The following is a 27,202-nucleotide window of genomic DNA, read 5'->3' on the forward strand; positions in this document are numbered from 1 at the left end:
AATTTAACAGGGGAAATATGTACGGTATTTACTGTACCATGCGGATTTTGGAGTGTTAAACACGAAAATCCTCATGTTATTACCCAATAACTCGTAATAGGTGCTATTTAATTCTCTCGATAAATAACGAACCACAGGGTATCGTTATTTACCAGGTGTGGTAACTAGCACCTTTACTTGTAATCATGCCCAAAGATAGAAGGCAGTGGTGGAGAGAGGATTGATGGAGAAAAATAAGCCTGCAAGAGTGAACTAAAGATAAGGGTGATGGACGCAAGAGGTTTGAGGTGGAGTCAAAACAGCATTGTTATTCAGCAACTGCAGCAGAGCCAACGATGAGCTTCTAATAACACACCAGGTCCCTGCACTTATCTGTTTCACAAACTAAGCCATTAACACAATCCATGTACTAACTGTGTTTCCACGTAATATATTCTATTTGGTACCAAAAAGATTCTGGGAGTTGCATAAAAGATATTTCAGTGTTAATATGAGTTTTTCAATATGGCAAAATGTGACATTTTATTTGACCACCAAACTAAATGTTGAATGTTTTTCTTGTGCAAAACCCCTTTCACTTCATATAAGATCAGGCACCTTAAGATCAGGGACGTCTTCTGTGTGACCACAGGGGCAGAAAAGAGGAAATAACAAGCATGTGCTTTAGCAGTATGACGACCGAAATAAAAAGTAGACTTGTAATAATTCCCATGGTTATTATTTTGTTTTGGGTGTTTTAAGAACTGTAAATCTGTACACTAAGGGCCACAAGTACGAAGCTTAGTGTTTGCTTTTACCAAATTCCACATTTTTGACAATGTACGAAAGTGTGTTTTATAGTTTCTGCCATTGCCAGTAGATCTCAGTTTGTGACCCATTGGGAATCACAAAAATCGCAGGGATGGGGGCCTACTGGGGTCAACATACCACCATGTTTGTGATTGCTTCTAAATAAAGCATTTTTTTTAAACGCAGTCCGATTTCCTTAAAGGAAAAATAAAATATGAAACATTTGTTTCATTTTTAAAGAGTAGGCAGTGGTCCCAGACCAATGCTTGCTCTTGCAAAAAATATATTTTTTCATTCTCAAAGAGGGTGGGGTCCCGCCCCTTCCCATTTGCGAATGACTTACCACCCACTTTGAGTTGGTGCTACAGTGCAAATGTTATGCAACCACCTTTTGGTCGCAAAACATTTGTGAGTAACAATGTGAATCCTTATTTGGAAATCATGCCCTAAACACACCCCTTCCAAATACCAATTCACAATCCCAAATTTCAATTTGGTAATACGTTATCAAATCACAATTAGGGATTTGTACATTTCAAAGTACCTTTTTGCGTTCGCAAATTGGCCAATTCTGTGACTTGGCCTATTTGCGGCCACAAAAAGGCTTTGTACATGTGGCCCTGAATTATTTTTCTCTTATAAGCAGTAAACTCTTTAACAAATGTGAACATTGCAAAATAGTACTAACTGCTGTTGAGAGCCTGTACTGCCGCCTGAATAATTTGTAGAGTGAAACCAGATGAAGACATCTTTTGTGGCAGTTCATATTACCATTCTCCAGGTTGTGCATGTAATGCCAATGTAGGCAATTCGACTGTTTGAAAGAGGTCACAGTCTGGATCTGTGTTCTGAATGTGATTCCTCAGTGCCCAAACAGTCTTACTTACAAAGGTGAACAAAGATTTGCCAATCCACATGCTGGCACTATGCATCACACAATACCAGCTCTGCTCACACGATCTCCTGGTGCGGAGCTGATATCATAGGATTGAAAATATCATGAGTTGGAAGCCCATGTTCAGAGTATTTTTTCAAATCATGTTTAAAGGTTGTGCACAGCTGTTGTCCAATGGGGAGTTTTGCAACCATCCCTGGGCCTCAGTGACTGCCTCAGAAGGTTTTTTCTTTTGTTTAAAGAAGGGGTGGGGAGTAAGTGCTAGGTCAAAGCTTTTTTCCAACTCCATGACCCCACCCCTCACGCCTCCTGAAAACAATGGGATCAAGATTCCACCCCTTCCCAAACTCCACCCCATTAAGTCTTCTCCTCGCACACAGTGAGATGTATCTCAAATTTGGAAGATCTATAAGCAGATTTCACTAACAATGACTGGCTCACTTTTGGTAGCCTGTACTGTGTATTAAGGCAGTCCCCAAAGAAGCTGTGTTTGGGGTTCAGTGTAACAAACCAAATGAACAACATTAAAGCGAAAGAATAATGGCAATGCCAAGGAGCATGCAAAAGCACGTCACAACTGTGAGCTCTGAGACCTGTAAAGCCTCCTCCAGGATCCTGCCCTGGAATGGAGCTATTCGAGTCTGGGGCTGCTCAGTACTCTAAAGGAGGCCTCTGAGAGTGACAACATGGTGGCAGAGTAAGGCTCAGGGGCCGTGCTTGCTTGTATTCACTTTCAGACCTGATGTTGGGAAGATGGTGCTGCCCCTGGCAGTTGGTGTTCCCGATCCATCAGCCCCGCTGGCTGTGGATAGATTGGGTGGGGTTCTGCCCACCACTGGAGGTGAGGTGCCTCAATGCTGTCTCTAATTCAATTGATCCCAGGCCCATGTAACCGGACAGGGGATGCAGTCCAGTCCTGAAGTACTTGGAGTAATCCACTGGGTCAACCTGAAGCCTTGAGTAGCCATGATTTGGCGGATTCACTCCACCATGGAACTGACAATGGAGAATGTTGACCTCAGTGGAATGTCACCAGTATCCCTATGCAGGGGCGCACTTAGATTGACTGGTCCCAAGCTGCGAGTTTGAGCATAAGGGTGTGGCCCGGACATGAGAACTTGGAGTGAACAGTGGGGTCAGCTTTGGGACTCTGGAGGATCGTGCCTTGATGGACTTTTTCACAAGAGAGCTCAATAATTCAATCTTTACCTGGAGGGTGCCTGCTTGTGTGCGAGCCCTGAAGTCTACCCCACCCTCTTCCTCGAAGCTAGAACTAAATATTCTTGATGTCCCAGTAGACATGACACAAACGACTAAAAAACTGCACGTCTATTTATTTATTCATTCAGTATTTTGTATCGCGCAAACAAGACCCAGAGTTGGGTATCAGAGCGCTTCACATATCTATAGCATTGTAATTTCAAACAGTAAAATTGAGACCCATAAACAGTTGCCAGGTATCCCAATACATTTTAAAACGAGGAAACATTTGTACATTCAATAATACAGTTTGAAAGAAAATAGGTTATTAATTTCTAATAGATTTGTACTTGTTCTGAGTATTCACAATGGTGACATTTAGATGTAGCTGTCCTCAAAAGGATATCTCAGAGCGAAATTAGGACTAGAAGATTGGGCCTAGCTATAGAATGTAGAGCTCCATCTAGAGTCTGATAATAGATGAACTCAAAGAGAGTCTCACTCAGCAGGCTAGAGTAGGTCGAGTGATTGTCTGTTGGGACTTTTAGAACATGTTCTGAACGGGCTACTGAGGATTAAGGGAGGAATTTGCTCAATAGGAAGGACTTCGCTTCCTTTTTGAATATTGAAGTAGATGATATTTTTCTGATGCTCGGAGGGAGCGAGTTCCATATTCCTGATGCAGCTCCAGAGAAAGCTCTATCATATGTTTTTTTCTTATGGAAGAACGAAGGTTTCAGAAGATTACCGGAGCACCGAGAGAGTCTGCTTCCTCCAGTAATTGAAATTTTCTGTGCTAGGTATTGCGGAATTTGTAGTGGATCATTGTATGTGTGCTACAGGCCATCTTTAGTTGAATTCTTGTTTCCTAAGGCAGCCAGTTGAGTGCTTTAAGATGAGGAGTGATGTGATCAAATTTTCTGGATCCTGTTATGAGTCTTGCGGCTGCATCAAGAAAAGCTTTAATCAGGGCTGTTGAGATCTTGGTTAGTCCTGATAAAGTTGTACATCCGTAGTCAAGTCTTGAGATGACTAATGTCTGAACTGCTGTTTTGAGGTCTGGTGATTCGATAAAAGGTTTAATTTTTCTAAGATAGCTGAGGTGAAAGCTGGCATTTTTTGCCATTGTGTTGATGTGTGATTTCATATTTAGGTTCTTATCTCAAGTGATTCCTAGGAACTTGGTAGAGTCCACTAGGATCGGACTACAGTTTAGTGCAGTGATCAACTTGGTCCAATTCTTCATCACCTTGGAGTTTTTAGAGGGGAAATTAAAAGGAATATGGTTATTTGAAAGTTTAGCTTAAGGTGATTGTTGGTCATTAAACTGTCTTTTTTAATGCATGGTTCATCGTCTTAATCTCTTCTAAGGAAGTAATCATAATATACAGCTGTGTGTCATCTACATACATGTGTAAGGAGATATTCGCCTGCTGTCATACTTCGGTTAAAGGTTCAACATAGAGATTAAATAGTGATGGGGATTAGTAGGGGTCTTCAGGCCGACGCGGGTGATAGTCCTCGCCACGCTAACACAGCCCACCTTTCAGCGCTTTCAGACGAATCGGCACTATATGAACTCATGCAGCTGGCCCAACTCATTCCTGGGTGGAATGGCTCCTGGTATACGTTTACAGTGCTGTGGTCATTGGCAAGGATGCCGCTTAATGTGATACTGATAGATTTACTGTGCTAGTCTTGCAATCTGATTATCATTATTGTCGCCCCTTTTTATTTTTTCTTTGTTTTTGACCTATTGGTATTGTTTAATTTGTATTTCAGTTGCTTTATTGGAAAAAATTTCTACTGTAACAGTTTTCATGCTGTATGGTGCAAACCGGATGATTGTCTTGCTGTACCCATCAATCTGTTAATTGAGCCACTTACCTGCCTTACGTACAGACTCTGTAACATGGCACTGTTTTCTTCATATGATAATGTGGTTTACACATCTGCCTCAATAAAGTGTTTAAAAAAAAAATAGTGATGGGGATAGTGTTGAGCCTTGTGGTACTAGGTTAGGGGATGGTGAGGATAGATTTTGATTCACCAGAAATCTTTGTGTTCTGTTCTCTAAGAAGCATTTTAGGACAGTTCCCATTACACCCATCCTGTTCTCAAGTCTCTTGAGTATTTTTCCATGGTTAACAGTGTCGAAAGCGGACGAAAGATTAAGCAGCACAAGCAGACATTTTTCATTACGGTCTAATGCGACTAGGGAATCATCGTCCATATGTAAAATTGCTGTTTCGATCTTGCGCCTGGGTCTAAATCCTGATTGGCAGATGTCTAATAGCTTGAATTCCATAATGTGTTGGTTCAGTTGTTGTTGAACACATTTCTCTATTACTTTGGCTGGAATGGGAATGTTGGTTATCGGTCGGAAATTGTTTGTGTCCGAAGGGTTTTCTGTTGGTTTTTTTGGAGGATGGTGATGGCTTGGCTGGTTTATAGGCAATCCGGGATGGATCCTTGCAAAAGTGATGCATTGATATCTTGGTCCAAATATGGATGACAGTATAGTTGATAGACAACAAGCATTTTGAAGGGGGAGGATCGTTATAGTGGTTGTTGTTTTTTTTAGTCAATAGGGTTTTGGTAATATCTCTGTGGTCATAGAGTTTGAAGGTAGACCACTGAGCTTTATTTTTGGGCACTGGCAGAGTAGGTTAGGTTGGACGATCGGCTGGAGAATTTTTAGGGGTTGTTGTCAGCCGCAGTCTTGAGCTCATTCTCTAGGGAAATGGCTTTAGCAGTAAAGAAGGAAAAGAATTCTACACTGCTTAAATGTGACTTTGATGTCAAGTGGGTGGATTTTGCCATTTTGTTTGATTGTTGTTTTAATATTTCGAAGATTTTCCTCTGTCTGTTTTTGGTGTTGAAAGTTTTGATCTAAAGAAGTCTTTTTTTGATTTTAGGATACTTTTATTGTAAGAGTGTCTGGACTTTCTTGGCAGTCTTAAGTGAGGGGATGAAGGATGTTGTCTCCATTGCCATTCAGTTAGTCTCAGTTTACATCTTTCTTCATTGAGAGATCCATTGAACCAAGGGTTTTTTGTCTTTGACCGGTATTCTTTAAGGTTTTGGCGGGGCTACGGAATCAACTAGTTTAGTCATCGTGAAGTTGTAGTTGTAGACATCAGCCATAATATTAGGAGGAAGAAGTTCTTTCTTGCAGGGAGCTGCTGGTATCTCCAACGTTAGGTTTTTAGTGTCACAAACCCATTGTCTGGGTTTGATTGACTGTGAGGTTGGTTTCTTTTTTGTAGGGGGTATTTGGAAGTTGATAATAAGGTGGTCTGACCGATTGCAAGGGTTGATCAGGATTGTTTTATCCATTTTTCTTTGGAAATGATGCAGTCTAGTGTTGCACATTTAGTGTGGGTTGGTAGGGTACAAGCTTGGACTAGGGATTGATCTGCTAAGAAATCATTGACAGAATTGACCTGAGTATCATAGGGGTCTTCCCAATGAAGATTGAAATCCCCTAGGAATATATCATTGGAGCGAGAGGCAGGGTTTGTTGTAATGATTTCCATTAGTTGGTCAACGAACAATGCGTTTTTACCTGGGGGATGGTAAAATATGTGTAGTTTGCAGAATTGGTAATCTGTAGATCTTAAAGAGAGCCCAAGGTATTCACATGGTTCAAGGGAGTCAGAGTGAAGTATTGTGATAGAGATGTCGGATCGATGGATACAGACACAGACTACGCCTATTTTCTGTGGTCTGTCTAATCTCACAATGTCTGGAGGAACTAGAAGGTCTAAACATCGGGAAGAATATTCAGTAAGCCACAATTCCGTCAGGATAGTTCCATCAACTTCTGGGCTCAAAATGAGGTCAGAGATGTCAAAGGTGTGTTCCATTGCTGAGCTGCAGTTGAGTAGTAGGCAGGAGATTGGTTTCAGTCAGTTACTCAGGTTTCTTTGATGTTTTTCGGGGGTTAAATCTACTGTTTTTTACGGTGTTAGGGTTAATCTTTCAGTTATTCGGCTGTGTTCTCGTTGCATTCATTAGGACTGATCAAAATATATGTTCATCCACAATGGGGGAGAGACAATTCGTAAAATAGCAATGGGGATTGCGTTTAAGAGTCTGTCAGGTATCTATGGTGTTTGCGTGTTTGGTATTGTCGATTGGACAGAGGCAGGGGAATAGTAGTTAGCTTTCTGTGGGCTGAGAGTATTCATTTTTGAAAATGGTTGATTTTTGAAAGATAACTTTCTGAGAGGTGTAAAATATTCTTAATTTCTAAGATGGTGTTTTGCAAGTTCAGATAAATCCTGTCCGTTTGGGTGTTTCTAGCTCTCCTCGGGATGAGGGAGATGGTTGGAGTAGAGTGCAAGGAGGTCTGGGGAGAGGATTGCTAGATGGTTTGACATCCAAAGTTACATCTGACATTTTTAGTTCCTTTAGAGGGGTTAATTTGGGATTATTATAGAGATTAAGTTTTAATTTTCGGTTGTCTTGGGCAGTGTTAGCTGGATCCGAAAGGAAGGCGTTTTGTGTGATTGTAGCATTAGTGGTCACCGATATATGAGGTAGAGCTGGGTGTATAAGATTATTCCTTTTCGCTTTCAGGAGCTTGTCACTGTGTGATCCAAGTGGGATCAGTAGAGGAATAAGGGGGGGGCAGAGCAGGACTTTGAGATGGAGCTAGGAGCATTGAAGCTAATGGAAATGGGTGGGGATTTGGGATCTGAGTGCGGTGAGTTGCTGTCAATTGTTTTGGAGATTCGTGACGTAGGTGTAGACTGCTGCAACTCCTGAGAGATTATAGATTCTCAACTTGGGTTGAGTGTCAGTTTGCGAGGTATTGTCTTGATGGTGTGTATGACAAAGTGGGTAGGGCTGCCCCTGGGAACGATTTCCTTATTGAATGGTGAGTCTCTCAATCCCACCAGCAAGTGCCATGAATAAATGTGGCACCCCTGGATACCTTCTTCAGAACACATATGGACCTGTGGAAGACAGACGTAGGACTGCACCTGCTGTTGGGTCTGTGGAGAAAGGACCCAAAGGCTGGACCTGCTCCCTCTTGTACTCAGAACAAAGAAGTGGACTCCAAGGGTCAGTCAAATGACCTCTTGATGAGCTACAGGACCATAAATGCTGTAAGAAGCGAGTTCCAACTGGATTTCTGCTAAAGTCTCCTGATGGCTTCTGGGAGAGTGAGTCCTAACCCCCAAGTGGTGTCAAAAAGTTCCTGGGCCCCTGAATGGTGTTAGCAAATACTCCTCCGACTCTAAAACCTGCAGAATAGGACACTTAAAACATTTTCAGAACTTTTCCCTCAGGGAACCAGAGGAGACCAGAAGCATTGCCAAAGCAGCAGCCGCCAACATCAAATTGCCAGTCAAATTCAACTCTCCAGTTTCTTCCGCTGAAAGGATTCCAACTTTTGAAGTCTGAACAAAGAGGGACTTCCTTGAGGTAGACATTAAACAGCATCAGTCGAAAGACAAGACCTTTGGGTTACAGATTCCGAACTTCACCTGCTTGGATTTTCCTGCGGTTGGCGACGACCACACCAACTTTCGCCATGCTGCCGTTGTCCAGCCCTTCTTTTGAACTACAAAAGACACACCATTGAGGGATATAATGCAGACCAAATCAAAATATTCACCCCCAGTTGAGGGATCTTGGTTAAATCCATCATTCTTTTGCTCACCATGCCACCCCAGTTTAGACCTGGCCATATGCAAATTAGTCTTGACCCTGTGTCTCATGGGAACAGTCCAACCCGAACTGCCAAGCCAGGTCATCCCTGGACCGGAAAAAAGCATACTCAGACCGGTTTCGAGGTTCACCCCTCATCAGCCAGGATAGCTTGAATCCAGGGGCACAGTGAGCCCTTGACTCACGTCTGGGCATAACCGGCGCACTTAGGGAGAGGAAGCAAAAGACACACAATTGATGGATGGAATGCAGAACAAATCAAAACATTCACCCTCAGTGGAGAGATCTGGGTAAAATCCATCATTCTTTTGCTCACCATGCCACCCCAGTTTAGACCGGGCTATATGCAAATCAGTCTTGACCCTGTGCCTCATGGGAACAGTCCAGCCGGAACTGCCAAGCCAGGTCCTCCCTGTTCCGGAAACAAGTATCCTAGGGCTGATGAGGTTTCACCCCCTCATCAGCCAGGATATTTTAAATCCAGTGGCAGTGAGCCCAGGACCCACGTCTGGGCATACCCGGCGCACTTTTGTGTGTCTTTTGCTCATTTTGAGCTGGCCTGCAGCAAAACCTACCGACAAACACTTTTCTCTAGAAACTTTTCCAAGTCAGAAGGTAAACTTTTCACAGGGACAAACCTGGTCCCTCTACCGAATCATCAAAAGCTCCAGTCAGCCTAAACTTATTACTTCGACTAGATACAATACAACCAAATAACATCAGTTGCTGAATTGCACTTTTTTTTATTTTCACAACAAAATGTTATTGTCAACAGCCAAGATAGGCCTGTCAAGGCCAAATACCATAACAGCAAAATATACATAGCAATCATGATGATGTCGACATTTTGCACCCAAATGTGAAACGATACATGTCAAGTCATCTCCAGAGTGAATAGTTAAGTCACTGATTCCTTGTTCACCCTGCCTTGTGGTAGTTGTGGATAATGCCAATCTATTGTGTGATCTGGGATAGGTTCTAAGCAGATCCCCGTGAAGTCCGCCCATCTCTTTCAGATCTTGGGATGTTTCTGAGGACAGCCCTGTGCAGCAAATATAGGTATCACCAGCCCCATACAAAAATCAAAACCCTTCTTCAAAGCCCCAAGGGAGGGCAGGGAAGCGTCCTTCCATGCCTTCGCAATGTCCCTCTTCGCGAGTGTAAGGTCCAGTAACAGTAGGCGGGGTTTATATATATTACCCCTGATGTCATCAGTTATATGAAAAATAGTTAATCTGGGTGAATAAGGGATGTCCCAGCCCAAAACCTGCAACATACATGCAATAACCCCCTGATAGTGATGTGCATAGCCATACGGTATGGATGAGGGTACCCTTGGCCGCAAGGCATCGCAAGCAAAGTGGAGAAGCAATAAGCCCTGTCCTCCAGAGCCGATACCTAGTGTAATATACCCTATGGAGGTACTTCATCTGTATGTATCGTAATCGAGTCGCTATGGCAGCACCTCGTGGGGATGCCAGCGCCTCGATCCAGCCCTCATCGTCCAAGGGGCCCAAATCTGTCTGCCAGGTCTACCGTGTTTTAGACAGCGTCGTGTGGCTATTCGTGACAAGTGTACAATAGATTTTGGTGATCTTGTGGACCCCCAAATCTCCCATGAATACTTTTGCCTCAAGAGAGCTAAAATCAGGTATGGTCTCCTGTAGTGTGAGATATGGGGAGAAGGCATTGAGGAATTGTGATATTTGTAAAATTGCGATCAAGGCATCGTGCTGTAATTCCTGAAAGGACTTCAGGGTCTGACCATGAAGAACGTCCCCCACAGTAGAGATTCCTATAGCCTTCCATCCCGAGAAGCCAGGTAGTCCAGCGAGCTGCGGCAAGAGGCCATTGTGCCAGAGGGGAGCCTCCTTTGTTATCTTGCCCTACCATCCCAGCTGCCGGAGTGTGCGCTTCCATAGTTGAAAGACTGGCGGTCGCCGGTGGCAGAGCTTTTCGGGTCAGGCCCACATAAAGGATTGTATGGAGGGGTGTGGTGCCCATCAGCCATCGTCCCTGGGAACCGCACCCATACCTACGGATCACGCACTTAACCTAGGCTTCATCCTGGACTCCTCCCTCTCGATGACCAGACAAGCCAACGCCGTCTCATCATCTTGCTTCAACATCCTACGCATGCTCAAAAAAATCTTCAGATGGATCCCCACTGAAACAAGAAAGACAGTCACTCACGCACTGGTCACAAGCCGATTAGACTACGGAAACACCCTTTACGCCGGAACCACAGCCAAACTACAGAAAAAACGCATCCAAAACGCCTCAGCCAGACTCATATTGGACATCCCTCGGCAAGCTCACATTTCTGGCCACCTGAAAGACCTCCATTGGCTCCCCGTCAACAAGAGAATAACGTTCCGTCTCCCCACCCACGCACACAAAGCCCTCTACGACCTAGGACCCGAATGCCTCAACACGCGAATGTCCTTCTACACCCCCTCCCACCAACTACGATCGTCCAATCAAGCCCTCGCCGCAATTCCGCACATCCATAGATCCACCATGGGGAGAAGATCCTTCTCCTACTTAGCGGCCAAAACCTGGAATTCTCTCCCCACCCACCTCCGCCTTACACAGAACCACTTCTCCTTCAGAAAGCAACTAAAAACATGGATATTCGATAAGTAAAGCAACCCCCTCCCTCAAGCGCCTTGAGACCCTCTGGGTGAGTAGTGCGCTATACAAATTCTCGAACTTGAACTTGAACTTGAACATGGTCATGCCTCTTTTTTGAGCCCATCCTCCCTTGCCCCAGTGACCAAAGTACATGTTGAACAATAATATGCAGCTGTCAAACTTTACCACCTCCAAGTCACCTCTACCTGATACCATTTCCACACTCACCTAAACATCTATATAACCATGTCCCACATCTATACTGTTGTCTTCGACAAACTTGACTAATGAGTGAAAGGGAGACCACCTCCATGGTCTCCCCCTCTACTCATTCCAACTCTATGAGAAGACCCTCAAATCTGCTACCAATATCGTGTTTCATCAGCCATCATCCATTCCACCACAAATCCTTTAGCAATTTGATAATTTTAGTATTGCGTGCTTCAACAGCCTCGCCTTCTTCGCCTAGCATATGCTAACCCACTCATAGCTGTTTCATAACATGTCAAACCCTCAACACATTCACCGCCAACAAATCCTTTTTGCACGACCAAATGCAGCCCTTTCCTCTGCCTTGCTCCCTTTAACACAAATGCCTTCCATTTTAATTTCCAAAACATAACAACCAGCACCACCTTCAAGACAAAGCCATGTACACGTCCTCAAATTAAAATATATCCAGCTAGTACTAAAACACAAATGTGGCCACGGCAGGAGTATGGTTAATTTGATTAAAAAATGTCCTCTCTGCTTAGGCCCTCATTATGGAAACTCATATCTTGATGTGCCCAGTAACAGGAGCTACTGGCATAATCTGTGGAACAAGTTGTGCCCTGACCATCTTTGCACAAATTTCAGTATACTGAAAGTGAAGTGTGCATGGATAAACATGCCACAGAGGAGGGAACATCATACAGGAATTGGTGTGGAAATACCGCTTCCTGTGGTCATTTCCCCATTTCCCTGGATCAGCGGCGTAGCGTTGGTTGCCAGCACCTGTGGCAAGGAATTTCTTCCGCAAAATTTAAAAAAACAGTAGTACAAATTTGTTTTCTTTTAAAATGTTGCACCCGCTAAGAATTTGGCGCCCGGGCCAACGGCCCCTGGCCCCCCATGCTACACCACTGCTTATGATCAAACTCTAGGGGCAGATTTACAATAAGTGGCGCATCCCTGCATATCAGCAGGGATGCGCCAGTTATTGTACGCCACGCCTCCGCCACCATTGATGCGCCACATTTACAATGCGGCGCACCATGGGCAAAAACGGCACAGATGCGTGACGCATCTGTGCCGTGAAGGCAACGCATTCCAGGAGTTGCGTCGCAAGTGCGATACAGCTCCAACCCTATCGAGTTAATGCTGCGTCAACTCTTACGCCTGCTTCAAGCAGGCGCAGGGTTTTGACGCAGCATGGGCTCCAAAGTGACTGAGTGAAATCTTGTAGATTTCACTCAGCCACTTTTAGGAGGCGTTCCTGCGCTGGAATGCCCCCCCCCCCTGCGCCGGAATGCCTACATCTGGCGCAGGGATTTACAATGTGACGCATCTCCCAGATGCGTCACGTTGTAAATACTTCACACCATAGCGCATCTTTTGCGCCGCCGCTGCGTCACAAAAGTGGCACAACGGCGGTGTAAAAGAGGCGCAGGGGGCTTGTAAATCTGCCCCTAGGTTTGTTACATCCAGAAATTGCTGCTCCGTGATATTGGGATTTCCTGTTGCAATACTCCTGCCGGCCTTGCGTACGGTGCCTGACCATTGGCATTGTACAATTTTTCCCAATCCAGCTCGCCCTTTACCTGCCAGCCCTTCCCCAGAGCCACTTTACAATGCATTGCCTGCAGCTCTCTTTGCTGTGAGATGCTTTGATCAGCATTTCTCTTTGAGATGGTGTATAAATAAAATAAATGCATTTAAATGTTTTATCTTGATAGGGCGATGTTCTTAACACTAAGTACCAGGTTGACCTTGGAGACGGCTTTAAAGCAATTTATGTCAACTTGACATTGAATGGAGAGCCCATTCGACACCGCTATGAGAACCCTGGCGTCTACCGTGTCTCTGTGAAGGCTGAAAATGTTGCTGGGCAAGATGAGGCTGTGGTGTTTGTCCAGGTGAACTGTAAGTTGATTGCTTTCTTTGCACTTGTACATAATGCTGTCGTTTTTTGCACAGTTAGGGCCATATGTATCAAGATACCAATTAGCGATTCTGTAATAGCGATTTTTAAGAAATTGCTATTTCAGAATCGCTAATTGGTATGTATAAAGAAAATCGCAATTTTTTAGCGATTTCTTCATATTCCTTAATTGCGAATTCGCGATTAAGGAATACTTTCCTATTCATTTCTATGGGCCTGTTCATTTCTATGGACCTCCTGGCGCATAGGAAGGAATGGGAATTTATTCTCAATTTGCGATTCGCAATTTGCTAATCGCAAATTGAGAATAATTGCAAGGGTGCAGGGGTGTCCAAAGAACACCCTGTTGCACCCCTGAAATAAGTATGGGTGCACATGTGGCATGTATGTGCGTCACATGGCACTTTGAAAAATGCTGAAATGTGCATTTTTCAAGGAAATCGCAACTTACCACCAACTAGAAGTTGGTGGTAATTTGCGAGTCCTTAAGGGCATTTTGGAATTTTATTTTGCTTAATACATTGCATTTAAGGAATCGCAAAATTTGCGATTCCTTAAATGCAATCGCAAAATAAGGAATCGCAAATTTTGCAATTCCTTATTTTGCACCCAAATTCTTTCATACATACCATTTTGCGAAAATGAGTTCGCAAATGCCGAAATTCTGCGAATTTTGGCGTTTGCGAACCCATTTGGCCTTGATACATATGGCCCCTAGTGAGAATGTATAGTTGTTTTGTATCCTTTATCTCAGCATAAATAGACATATATATTAAGATGAGACATAGGGAGGCTAGGTAGCTATACTTTCAAAGACATCATGTCTACAGAGCGTTAAGTGAAGTGACATTAAAAAAAGACATTTGCGAGAGGTGTATGCCCACTCACAGCAAGTCTTTTGTCCTTTTCCTTGCTATCAATTCATGTCTGGGAGATGATTGAGTCTGCTAAAGATGTACAAACTCTGTAGGCCACAGAGATGGGGTGAAGAATGTGATTTTGAGAGAATGTAAATGTTTGGTTCACATTCGAATATAAAAGATATATTGATGTCAGATTGTTAGGCATTGCTGCTCACATGCTATATGCTTATATATCCATGCTAACATGGATAGCAGAATTGTGCTATGTTATGTGGGGCTTGGTATGTAGGTAAATGATAGGGCATGTCCTGCAACATTTGTAACAAACTATTTTCACATTTGACTCAATGAAATATTACGTTTGAATATATGCAAACTGATTTTAGCAAGGTATATACATTGTGTTGACAATAGAAAAAATCTTAGCATCAATTATTGTTTTTGGTTTGCACTGTCAACATATCCACTTTGTCTTTGGGTTAATTTGTTTCTATAATACATATACAATGGGACACTTGTCAGACAACAAGCTCCCATGTAGATATATTACAAATTATACCATATGAGGTACTCACTAATACTGATTTTAAGATTCATCATAGAATGAAACGAACATCACAATTTAGGAAAACTGAGTCTTTGAAAACATCATGACCTAGCAAGTTGTCCTCACCAGTGAGATAAATCTTTTTAGGTCTCCGCTACAGACAGATTTAACTCTCTGTTGGCAAGGCATATTGTTTCCTAAACATTACATAGAATTGGCTTTGTCAGGCCATTGATCATGATTGGATGCCTTGGTAATCCATTTAATTTTTCTACTGCTGATTCAATGGCTTTCTTCCATATTCTGGTGTTTCTTTCACCTTGAAGTATTTTATTCTCACACTGCTCTGATCGGTTACTGTATCCTTCCATCGCTGACATCCGGCCTTGCTCTCCAGTGTTGAAAGCGACTATTTGCTCTACTTACCCATTGCCCCTTACCCACCGTCTTCCACCTGCTTCCCTTTTTTCTTAAAATATTTTCTCATCCACCATGCTACTGGCAGGAAGCTATGTTGCATTTTTAGAACTATTACAGGATGGCCACATATGTGTATCCCTGTGTAGGCACCTGCAAATGAGTTGGTTTTATTTTATAAAATTCATTAAAAGATGGCCACCATGGATGAGCGGACATCCGTTGAGCCCATATTAGAACGGTATATGTTAAAGAATTGCAAACGCATTCAAAGTTGGCAGCCATTTAGTAATGTTTTGAAACATGTTCCAAGATGGCCATCTGAGATGTGCACACATTCACTGTGGTGTATTGCGCCCAACAAAGCATTGACAAAGCCAATTGGTTTCACTGCCAACTCCTATTGACATTACCGGTGCTTGTTTGAATAAAGTATGGCATCATTGCATTGTTCCGTGTACTTGAGATGTGTGACATCTAGTAGTGAAGATTCTTTTGATTGCAGGATATATGGATAGCTACTTGTGTATGTGAATTTTTATTTTATGGCACACTTTCTAAATACTAATAAGTAGGCAGCAGAGCAGAAAGCTGAGCTTCAATAGTGACTATAGATGAGTGTGGTATTGAGTCACAAAAGTATTAGAACTCTTTAGAAATGGTTAATAAAATGATGACTATTAATGTGTAAGCCTCGGTTTATGACATCTGGAAACTGTTTCAGCTCCCTTGCAGGCTCTTTATCTTGAAGTGGTACCAGTCATTGGTAAAAACCAAGAATTGAATCTTACAGCTGTCATAAAGCCCCACAACTCAAACCTTACCGTGTTCTACTGGTGGATCGGGAACAACCTTCAGGTAAGAAAAATATTTACAAAGTAACACAAGAGAAGAAAAATGTAAAAAAAGGTTTTACCTTGAAGAATACTCATTCACCTTACTGTCACAATACAACTGCTATATTTTTCAGAATAGTGTTGAGTTTATATTTTAAATGCATTGTTAATGTTTTTCAGTAAATAAACAGTGCAGTTTGATAAATGAGCTCGAATGGATCTTTTTTGGTTTTTTCTGCCATTTAAGGGCAGAGGGTTTGGGTGGAAACGGAATGAGAGATAGTTTGGAGAACGAGTTAGATTAGAATAGGCATATCTCCAACATGTTTTTGAAATTAGTAAGGTAATATGAGGCCGTTATTTCTTTTGCCACTTGGTTTCAGGTTGTCAGACTTAGAATGCCAACGAGTCAGGTCATTTTGGTGGGTGCAGCATGTTGATGGAGTTCCTGTGGCTGAGATACAGTTTTGTTATTTGAACCTCAGAGCCCATAGATGACTGTAAATAGTGCAAATTAAAGTGCTTGTCAATTTAAGATACACTATGCACCATTGTGCCAGTCATAAAGAGAGCAATTCTGTATTTTCCCAATGACTTTATGTCACTTACAAATTAGAGGATTGCTCTTTAGGTCAAGCATTCAATCAATCAATCAATCAGTGACACTTGTAGAGCGCGCTACCTACCCGTAGGGTCTCAAGGCGCTGGGGGGGGGGGGGGGGGGGTGCCGCTACCGCTCGAACAGCCAGGTCTTCAGCTTCTTCCTGAAGGAGAGGTGGTCTTGGGTCAGGCGCAGGTCGGGAGGGAGTTCCAGGTCTTGGCGGCCAGGTAGGAGAAGGACCTTCCTCCTGTAGTCGCTCTTCGGATGCGGGGGACGGCGGCGAGGGCGTGGTTGGCTGATCGGAGGTGGCGTTTGGGAGCGTAGAAGTTGACTCGGCTGTTGAGGTAGCTCGGGCCTTGGTCGTGTAGGGCTTTGTGTGCGTGGGTGAGGAGGCGGAAGGTGATTCTTTTGTTGACGGGGAGCCAGTGAAGGTCTCTCAGATGTCCGGAGATGTGGCTGGTTCGTGGGATGTCGAGGATGAGTCTGGCTGAGGCGTTCTGGATCCGCTGGAGTCTCTTCTGGAGCTTGGCGGTGGTACCGGCGTAGAGGCATTCGAGACCTCTTGTATAGTTTAGTATATACTTATGTGTGTATGTACTTTGTGGGCTCTGGAGTTCAACCCTAGGACTTGTCTGCTTCCCCCTAGGGATGTTTCTTTCTGTTTAACTGCCTCTATTTAACTGTTTTGATAGAAAACGACTAGTAGAGGTCAGTAAAATACAAGAATTGATTTCTGCTTGTTCAACTGCCTCTATTTAACTGTCTTGGTAGAAAATGACCAGTAGAGGTCAGTAAATTCCAGAATTGCTTTCTGCTGAGGGACTTTTTTTTTCTTAATTTTTCTGGAAACTGCCTCTATTTAACTTTCTTGATAGAAAACGACCAGCAGAGGTCAGTCAAATAACAGAATCACTTTAGCATTCTCTAGATTCCAGTCCATAGAAATTGTCTTCCACGAGCACCCATAGACAATAATATTTTTTTCAAATCTTGTAAATTTAGTGATATGACCACCGAAGGCCCTGATTTTATATTAAAAATAGAGCTTTGAACTATACCATTTCCTGCTGAAAGGCAATATTTCTCTCCCTGTGTTCCCATACCTGGCTTGTCAAGCAGTTTGGTGCCTACTTTCTCTCCATGTTAAAGAACAGTAGTTGTTTTAGTATCCAGGCTAATGTGCTGTTTAGCTAAAAACATATAAGGTCCCAAAGGCACGACTGATTGCATTGCAAATATTTGTTTTGTTAATTATCCACTGTGCACAGCTGCAAGTAAACATCAAATCTCATCAGACCATGCATGGGTACATTTTTTTTGATTTTTTTTAAAGTTTTTAATAATTTAGAAATCAAGGCAGTCATGCATACATCAAAGTCATTTTAGTCTGCATTTGCATCCGAATCTTAGAGTAATAAGACATGTTTACACTTACATATGTCATAGTAACAGTCCCATATCAACAACCCGTCCTCCCGCCCCCCAGGATACAACAGCCCTATTACAATGAGACATCGTCTGTGTCAATTTCTGGCGGGTCACTGATGTTCCCCCTAAACTTATTCCATGCCCCCCATACTTTTCCCCACTTTTGAGGACAACCGCGATGTACCAAAACTGCCTTTTCCGCCACCATCGCTTCATCCATATCCTTACACCATTTTTGGAGCGTAGGCAGTGCGTCTGACCCCCATAACATAGCAATATTACGTTTTGCCATCATCATACCAAGCATGGCCCAATCTTGTTCTCGATGATTGAGATCATTCGGTCCCCATACATTTAACAAACATTGCCTCAGCTCCGGTAATGGGTACATTTTTAAAAGGCATTTCATAGTGCACCATGCTCTTGGATCTAGAAAGACAACCAGCCTCTGTAAATGTACCTTCCACCTCAGAATGGCTCAGTCCTCGAGCCCATGGTAAAACTCCAATAGGGCATCTTTCAGGAACATTTCTGCCAAAAATATATAATGTGCCTAGCTAGCACAAAAGCATTTGAATGCCATGATTGTTGCTTTTGACATAGTTGTAAATTACACCCGAGAGGCAAGATCACTTCTACTGGGCGTGGATAATAAAAACCTGTCTAGGACAAGTGAGGACCGGAAGTTGAGCCAATTACAAGTAGGTAAAGAGTTATTTCATGCTATTCAGAGTGGCCATGACATTGACAATATGCAAATGGGCCATTCATCAGGCACTGACCTGGCTAACATATTTGGCTTGTCTGCAGTGCATGCACAGAAACACACAGGTCCACAGGAACACCTTTACACATATCATACATATATTCGTACATGCACACACCTGCAAGCATCCATGCAAAATGCATAAAAAAACAGATCAATACCAAGTTCAAGTTCAAGGATTTATATAGCGCACTACTCACCCAGAGGGTCTCAAGGCGCTTGGGGAGGCGTTAATTATTTATCAAATAGCCATGTTTTAAGTTCTTTTCTGAAGGAGATGTGGTTCTGTGTAAGGCGTAGGTGAGTGGGGAGTGAGTTCCAGATCTTGGCAGCCAAGTAGGAGAAGGATCTACCACCCATGGTGGATCTTTGGATACGCGGAATTGCGGCGAGGCCTTGCTTGGAGGATCTTAGTTGGCGGGTGGGTGTGTAGAAGGATAGTCGAGTATTGAGGCATTCGGGTCCTAGTTTGTAGAGGGCCTTGTGTGCGTGGGTGAGGAGACGGAATGTTATTCTCTTGTTGACGGGAAGCCAGTGGAGGTCTTTCAGGTGGCCGGTAATGTGATCTTGGCGGGGGATGTCCAAAATGAGTCTCGCTGATGCGTTTTGGATGCGTTGGAGTTTTTTCTGTAATTTGGCTGTCATTCCGGCGTATAGGGTGTTTCCGTAGTCTAGTCGACTCGTCACCAGTGCGTGGGTGACAGTCTTTCTTGTTTCGGCGGGGATCCAATGGATGATTTTTTTGAGCATACAAAGTACGTTGAAGCAGGAGGATGAGACGGCGTTGACTTGTTTGGTCATCGAGAGTGAGGAGTCTAGGATGAAGCCAAGGTTACGTGCGTGGTCTGTGGGAGTGGGTGCTGAGCCTAGGTCCGCAGGCCACCAAGAGTTGTCCCAGGCAGAGGGGGATGATCCTAGGATGAGCACTTCCGTTTTGTCTGAGTTAAGTTTAAGGCGGGTGTTTTTCATCCATACGGCTACTTCTTTCATGCCTTTGTGGAGATTGGTTTTGGCGGTGTTGGGGTCTTTGGTGAGGGAAAGGATCAGCTGGGTGTCGTCAGCGTAGGAAATTATGTTTAGGTTGTGTTGGCACGCGATGGAAGCGAGTGGACTCATGTAAACGTTGAAGAGGTTGGGACTGAGCGAAGATCCTTGTGGTACACCGCAGATGACTTCGGTGGCTTCTGATTTGAATGGGGGAAGTCGGACTCTCTGAGTTCTTCCAGCTAGGAACGAGATGATCCAGTCCAGGGCTTTTCCTTTTATGCCGATGTTGCTGAGGCGTTGTATGAGGGTGTTGTGACAGACAGTGTCGAAGGCGGCGGAGAGGTCGAGTAGAATGAGGGCCACTGTTTCTCCGTTGTCCAATAGTGTTCGGATGTCGTCTGTAGCTGCGATGAGGGCGGTTTCGGTGCTGTGTTTGGCTCGAAATCCGGACTGTGAGGGATCGAGGGAGTTGTTGGATTCGAGGAATGCGGCGAGTTGGCTATTGACGGCTTTCTCAATGACTTTGGCCGGGAATGGGAGGAGGGATATGGGGCGGTAGTTTTTAAGTTCAGAGGGGTCTGCTGTGGGTTTCTTCAGGAGGGCGCTGACTTCGGCATGTTTCCAGCTTTCTGGGAAGGTAGCAGAGGTGAAGGAGCAGATGATGACATCACGGAGAAGGGGTGCGATGATGGAGTCTGCTTTGTTGAAGATGTGGTGTGGACATGGGTCGGTTGGTGAACCAGAGTGAATGGAATTCATTAGGCGGATGGTGTCTTCAGTGGTGATTGGGTTCCAGGCGCTGAGGTTGTTAGAGGGCGGTTTAGGTTGTGGGGGGGGTGGAGAGGATTGTTCGTTGGGACTGTTAGCGAAGCTGTTATGTATGTCGGCAATTTTGTTGTAGAAGAAGGAGGATAACGAATCTCAAAGGTCTTGGGAGGGAGTGATGTCGTTTGAGGCTGCGGTGGGGTTGGTGAATTCTTTGACGATGTTGAATAGTTCCTTACTGTTATGGGCGTTGTTGTCGAGTTTTGAATGCTGATTTCTTGGTGGATCGAATCAGCTGGTGGTGTTTGCGGCTGGCTGTCTTGAAAGTGGTCATGTTGTCGGTGGTTGGGTTTTTTCTCCATGTTTTCTCGAGAGTGAGGCATAGCTTTTTGGATTTCTTAAGGTCATTGTTGAACCAGGGAGCCTTTTTGCTGTCTTGTTTGGTGTGATGGTTTTTCAAGGGTGCTAATTCGTCGGCGCTGTGAGTGATCCATTGTTTGAATTTGATGGCAGCTTGATTTGGGTCCGATGAGAGGGCGGGCGGGTTTTGGTTGAGCGATGTGAGGAGTTGGTCGGTGGTTATTTTGTTCCATTTTCTTCGGGGGATAGGTTGTGGGGGGTTGTAGGTCGAGGTGGTTTTGTAGCTGAAGTGAACACACCTGTGGTCTGTCCAATGAAGAGCTGTGGTGCGATCGAAGGAGATGTGTTTGCTGGAAGTGAAGATTGGGTCGAGCGTATGTCCGGCAACATGGGTGGGGGTGTCAACAAGTTGTTTGAGTCCGAGATTGACTAGGTTGTCAAGAAGGGTGGTGGTGTTGCAGTCGTATTTCTTTTCCAGGTGGAAGTTGAGGTCTCCTAGTAGAATGTAGTTTTCGGAGGCGAGGGCATGTGGGCTGATGAAGTCAGTGATGTCTTCGCTGAATTGTTTACGGGTTCCGGGAGGCCTGTAGATGAGGGTGCCTCTGAGTGTGGTCCTAGGGTCGGTGTGGATCTGGAAGTGGAGGTGTTCGGCGGTTGTAAGGTTATCGTCGGAGCTGGTCGTGATTTTGATGGTGTTCTTAAGGACGATGGCGATGCCTCCTCCTGTTTGGACGGCGCGGTCTTTTCGGATGATCTTGTAATTGTCCGGGATGGCTATGGCGATGTCGGGTGTTGATGAAGCGTTCATCCATGTTTCAGTAAGGAAGGCGACGTCCGGTGATGTAGTGTCGAGTAGATCCCAGAGTTCGGTGGCGTGTCTGTGGATCGAGCGGGTGTTCAGCAGGATGCACTTCAGGTGGTTGGAGTCAGAGCTGTGTTTGGGGTTAGTGATAGTGGTATGGGTCTTGGTGCTGGTAAATTTGCAGGATTGGCATACGAAAGGACCGTGGGTACGTCCCGGGGCAGCTTCGTAGCATTGAGGTGTGCGTCCGGGGTTAAGGGCTAGGAGGTTGGCGGCGTCAGATGTTATGATGGAGGAGTGCGGTTTGCGGGGGACAGGTGCTGGGTGCGGTCCAGACGCGGACGGGCGCAGACGGGCTTACCTTTGGCGCACCTTCGGCGCGCATGGGGCGCGACCGCTGCGCGTGAACGCTGCGCGGTAAGGTATCTGTCATATGTAGGTGTAGGGGGGGAGGGGCGAGGCAGGGTCAGCTGGGAGGCGGGCACGGGGTGGAGCTACGGCCTAGTAAGCACAACAAACAACAAAATGGCTGCAGGTAGGGGAAAACTAAACTGGGTGAGCCTGGGGGGCAGGCAGGCAGGCTTTCATGCACAGGCCAAATACAGAAGGATAGTTACTTATGTTAACAGACCAAAACATATTGGGGCATAGGTAGAACCCGAGAATAAATCCAAAGGCACACGTGCGTAGAGACTAACAGGCAGAATGGAATTTATGAACACCCGCCAACAGATATACTTGTACCAAGTTATAGGAAATTTTATGCAGATTACAAATGATGCACACAGTACAGCATACAATATGCTAAGGGCCTACATCCAGATACTCATGCACATACACCAACAAGCACACAAGCACTCATGCACATAGTCCATTAGACACAATCCTTCCAAACATATAGAAGAAACAACTTGTAGGCATGCATGAATAGGCAAGAGCATATACACACACTAACATACGCACCTAGAGACATAAAAGCACAGAGACCTACAAATATATAAGCACTAATGCACACAGACGAGAATACATTCAGACATCTATGCCATACAATGACAGAGCTATAACCATCCATACACATAAGCCTAAATTCTATAGACACCAATGCACATAGAATAGCAGGCATGCAGGTGTTAATGTTTACAGACTAGCATACAAGCAACCATACACAAATAGAGAACAAATATATATACTACCCACGCATACATATGCAACACAGAAAACCACAAACATGGATAGAAAACACACAGCAACACATACATGACTAGATAGAACAACATATAGGCTCACAACAAGCAGACATAAATTACCATATATATGTGTGTGTGTATATATATACACAGATATATATATATATATATATTTTTTTTTTCCAGTGGCGCCTGCCACTGGGTCGTTATAGATTGGTCTGAATTTCCATTGGAAATGCCTCTATTGGGTTGCTAATAACTTTGGCACTGTGTGTTGAATCTTCACAAAACATTTTTTAAAAGTGCTCTTTTTTGGTTAGCTGCATCCTGGAAAGTATTGCAGTGATCCATCAAGCAGCGGGTTGAGAAAAAGGGAGGAGGGGTCCTAAAACGCAAAATCCCCATGTGTTTTTCATAGACTTTATTGAACAGCGGCACGGCAAAACTGCTGAACGCTACTGAAAAACTGCTGAACAGAATTGCACTAAATTTGGCAGGAAGCTAGATCTTAGTCTGGATAGCTCACTTTTTTTGTGGGTTGGTGTAAATCTATTCAGTAGTTTTTGAGAAAATAAGGTACAAAAATATGTGTATGTCTGGACAGGGTTGAGAGACTCTCGCAGGAGTCCCACACGTTCAACTTCAATTTGAGCGTTCTGATTTGCCTAGGGAACTTTCTTCCCTTCGCCACCTCACTCCCACAGGATTGAAACTCCAGCTGGAGCGAGCATTCTGATTGGCTAGCTGCAACATGAAAGAAAATGTTGCAGCAGCCATTACAGGATACTGGGGCATATTTTCAAGCCCCAACCGCCACAGGAACGTCACTTTTTTCGACGTTCCTGTGGCTTTGCCTTATTTACAAGGCAGCCTTGAGCCACTTAACGTGGTTTAACGCTGCCTTATAAATAAAGCACCCTTTCATGCTATACTTACTGTGAAAGGAGAGGGCAATGGGTGTTGCGGTGCCTGTTCCGCCACAGCACCCATTAATTTTGAGACTGCCCTATATTTTCAAGGGTGACGTAAATATGGAGCAGCACCAAAATTAAGACCAATAAGTGTCAGATTGAGCATGGTTCTGTGGGGTATTTGGGAGACCTAGTGGGTGGAGGCAAGGTGCTACCCCCTCCAGGCCAAGATTGAAACCATCAAGTCCTGGCAACCACCTAACACCCAAATAAAGGTGATACCCTTCCTAGGCCTCACTGGCTACTACAGAAGATTTGTTAAGGGCTATGGCACCATTGTTGCCCCCCTTAAATGAGCTGACCTCCAAGAAGCAGGCCAATTGGTCATCTGGACAGAGGCTTGTCAGAAAGCCTTTGACTCTCTCAAGTAAGCCACGTGCACTGCACCTGTGCTCAGGGCTCCTGACTTCTCCAAGGACTCCATCATGCAAACAGACTCTTCAAAGCATGGGATAGGGACAGTCTTAGCATAGCTGAATGAGGAGGGCCTAGACCAACCGGTAGCCTTCATTAAGACAGTGGTGGAGTGTCATTGAAAGAGAAGCTTTTGTTGTGATCTAGGCACTGAAGAATTTGAGACCATACCTGTTTGAGACTCACTTCCAGACAGACAACAGGCCCCTCAGATGGCTAATGCTGATTGAGGGGAATGGACTTTATGGTGAAGCATTGCCCTGGGTCCGACCATGCCAATACTGATGGTCTCTCTAGATTCTTTCACCTTAGAGAAAAAAACTACCAAGAGGTTGGGTAGCTCTCCTCACGTTCAGCTGGGGGGACACATGTTAGACTTGACAGCCTTAGGGTGGTCATCTCCCAACTTTTTGTCTGCCTTCCTCTATTTTCGGACCTCATTTCTGCTGGTTTTAGGACGCTACACACTCTACCACTGATGACCATTTCTAAAGTGCTTGTGCTCTCTCCCCTAAACATAGTAACATTGGCTTAATCCCAATTGGCATGTTTATTTTACTTATAAGTCCCTAGTAAAGTGCACTGCATGTGCCCAGGTCCTGTAAATGAAATTCTACTAGTGGGCACTTATTGTGCCACCAACATAAGTAGCCCTCTAACCATAGCTCAGGCCTGCTATTGCAGAGCCTGTATGTGCAGTTTTATACGGCCACTTTGACCTGGTAAGGTAAACCTCTTGACAGGCGGGGTGCAATGGATTTAAAAGGCTGGACATGTACTTTTACGCTTTACATGTCTTGGTAGTGTAAACAATCCCGATTTCATTTTTCACTACTGCAGGATAACATTGGGCTTGCCTTATTGCATCTTTTGAGTGTAATTCCCAATTGTGAAATGATTGTCTTTTCAAGTTTGGTGTCACTGGACTCCCAATTTACAATCTCACCTTATGGTGACGTTGGATTTTACGTTACAGTTTTGCTAATGTCAATTTTTAGATACTTGGCATATACTTACTTTAGCCATTTGGTGCCTGCTGCCTGACTCAGTTCAGCCTGGACTGGGTGACAGCTGGGCTTTGTGTATTCCCTCTAGCCATCGAACTGTTCTAGGACGAAGACTGCACGGGTTGACGGACGCTATTTACAAATCCTAATGTTTAAAAGGGACTTGTAGTGGACCACTAACCTGGAACAATTCGTCCGATAATAGCAGCAACTCAGCTCCCATTTAAAGGAGTGTTTTTGACCCTACCAACATATAAATAATTTGTTTGTGGTGGAGCTCGCATATAAGGTGTGTTTTTATGGGAAGACCTCAGACCATTTTAGCCTCATTACATGGCACAAATATAGTCCGTTGCATTCCTTTATTTAGATATATTCTCACCATTTAAGAACGTATTAGCAAATGTACAGCCAAGATATTATAGCCTACTATATTTGCCGAGTACTATTGACACGACTAGTACTGCCCATTGGAGGTTGCGGTCAAATTGATATTGTTCAAAAAGGGAAAAAATATATCTTTTAACCAAAGAGATTAAATATCGGTTGGTCTTGAAAAAGATGGTCAAATAATACTTCCATCGAAATGCGGCAACGCTCACCACAATACACAACCTGTGAAAGAGGCAAAGGTCAATGAATAGTTAATACCAAGATCTATGCCTAAAGTATTGGTGTAAAACAGATGTGCAACAAACTAATGACAAATTGAGCTTGTCTGTCCTATGTACTCTCTTTATGCCTGTATTATTATGTTTCCCAATGAATTGTGTTTTAATATGTGATTTTTTTTTTATTGATGTGATTATTGTTAATTTTACAACACTATGTATTGAGCCCATAAAGTATAGGGTTCTTCTGACCCTCTTTTGAATATTATTTTAGAGATACATGTTTTTTTATTAATAAATCGATTTATATTTTTTGTACTTTTTATGGTTAATGACATTCTGTGGGACATGGTATAATCCTGTGAGTATGTGATGGAATGGTGAATATGTACCAAGCTGAATGGAACGCGTTGATTTATTGAATATTAGAGTTTGCTATTGGGTCCAAAGGATTCTGTTCTCCTTCCCTCTAGACAGCCACACGCAAAGGAAGCTTAGGTGTGTCTTGATGGACCATCCTGTTGATGGGAGGGAGGAGCTTTGCACAGCTTCATACATACATCTGAATATGCTGTGTCCTGTCCACACACAAAGAGTTGCAGAACCCCCCAGGAGTGAGTCTGTAGCCAGGACAGAAAGTGAGGACCTGTGTGCACGTGGTTATGTTATGTTAAAAGGGTTTTATAAAGCGCTCGTACACTGATTGGTTTCATGGTGCTAATACTAGGAGATGCCGAACCAGAGCATTTTATTCGTATGCCTGGATGAACAGCCAAGTTTTAGGCATTTTCTGAATCTCAGTAGATCAGTGCTTGACCTGATTTCCTGCGGGATGGAATTCCACATTTTGGGGGCCAGCGTTGCAAACTTACACCCCCCTTGGCGCTTCAGTTTGAAGGTCGGGACAGTCAAAAGTTGGAGATGAGCCGAGCGGAGGATGGGTGAGGGGGTGTAATGTGATATAAGCTGTCTATGAATTTAGGGCTCCGGCCATTCAGGGATTTAAACACCAGGCAACTGATTTTAAATCTGCAGCGCTGGGGAATAGGAAGCCATTGCAGCTTCCTTAAGAGGTGGGGGGGCATGTTGCCACTTGCGGTGCTTGTAGATCAATCTTGCCGCTTGGTTCTGTACCATCTGTAACCGTTTTGTAAGGGAGAGTGGTATACCAAGATAGAGTGCTTTGGCGTAGTCTAGACATGATAGGACCATAGCTATCAAGACCTGTATCAAAGCTGCTTGGGTAAGTTGTTTGCTTATTTCCTTGATTTTATGCAGCTGAAAAAAACTGGTGGAA

The 27,202-nt window shown here is 44.0% G+C and overlaps 1 protein-coding gene across 5 annotated transcripts in view; it reads left to right on the top strand.

The window, feature by feature from the left end:
- The window catches only part of SORCS2 (sortilin related VPS10 domain containing receptor 2), a 2,165,153-nt gene that overhangs the window by 2,026,652 nt on the left and 111,299 nt on the right, over nucleotides 1-27,202 (top strand). For all 5 annotated transcript variants that reach the window (XM_078678523.1, XM_078678525.1, XM_078678524.1 and 2 more), the window contains exons 19-20: nucleotides 13,138-13,324; nucleotides 15,895-16,028. In XM_078678523.1, coding sequence (XP_078534649.1) covers nucleotides 13,138-13,324; nucleotides 15,895-16,028 — 321 coding nt within the window. The remainder of the gene's footprint in view (nucleotides 1-13,137; nucleotides 13,325-15,894; nucleotides 16,029-27,202) is intronic.

This window comes from Lissotriton helveticus, chromosome 2_2 (genome assembly GCF_964261635.1).
Source record: "Lissotriton helveticus chromosome 2_2, aLisHel1.1, whole genome shotgun sequence".
Classification (NCBI taxonomy): Eukaryota; Metazoa; Chordata; class Amphibia; order Caudata; family Salamandridae; genus Lissotriton; species Lissotriton helveticus.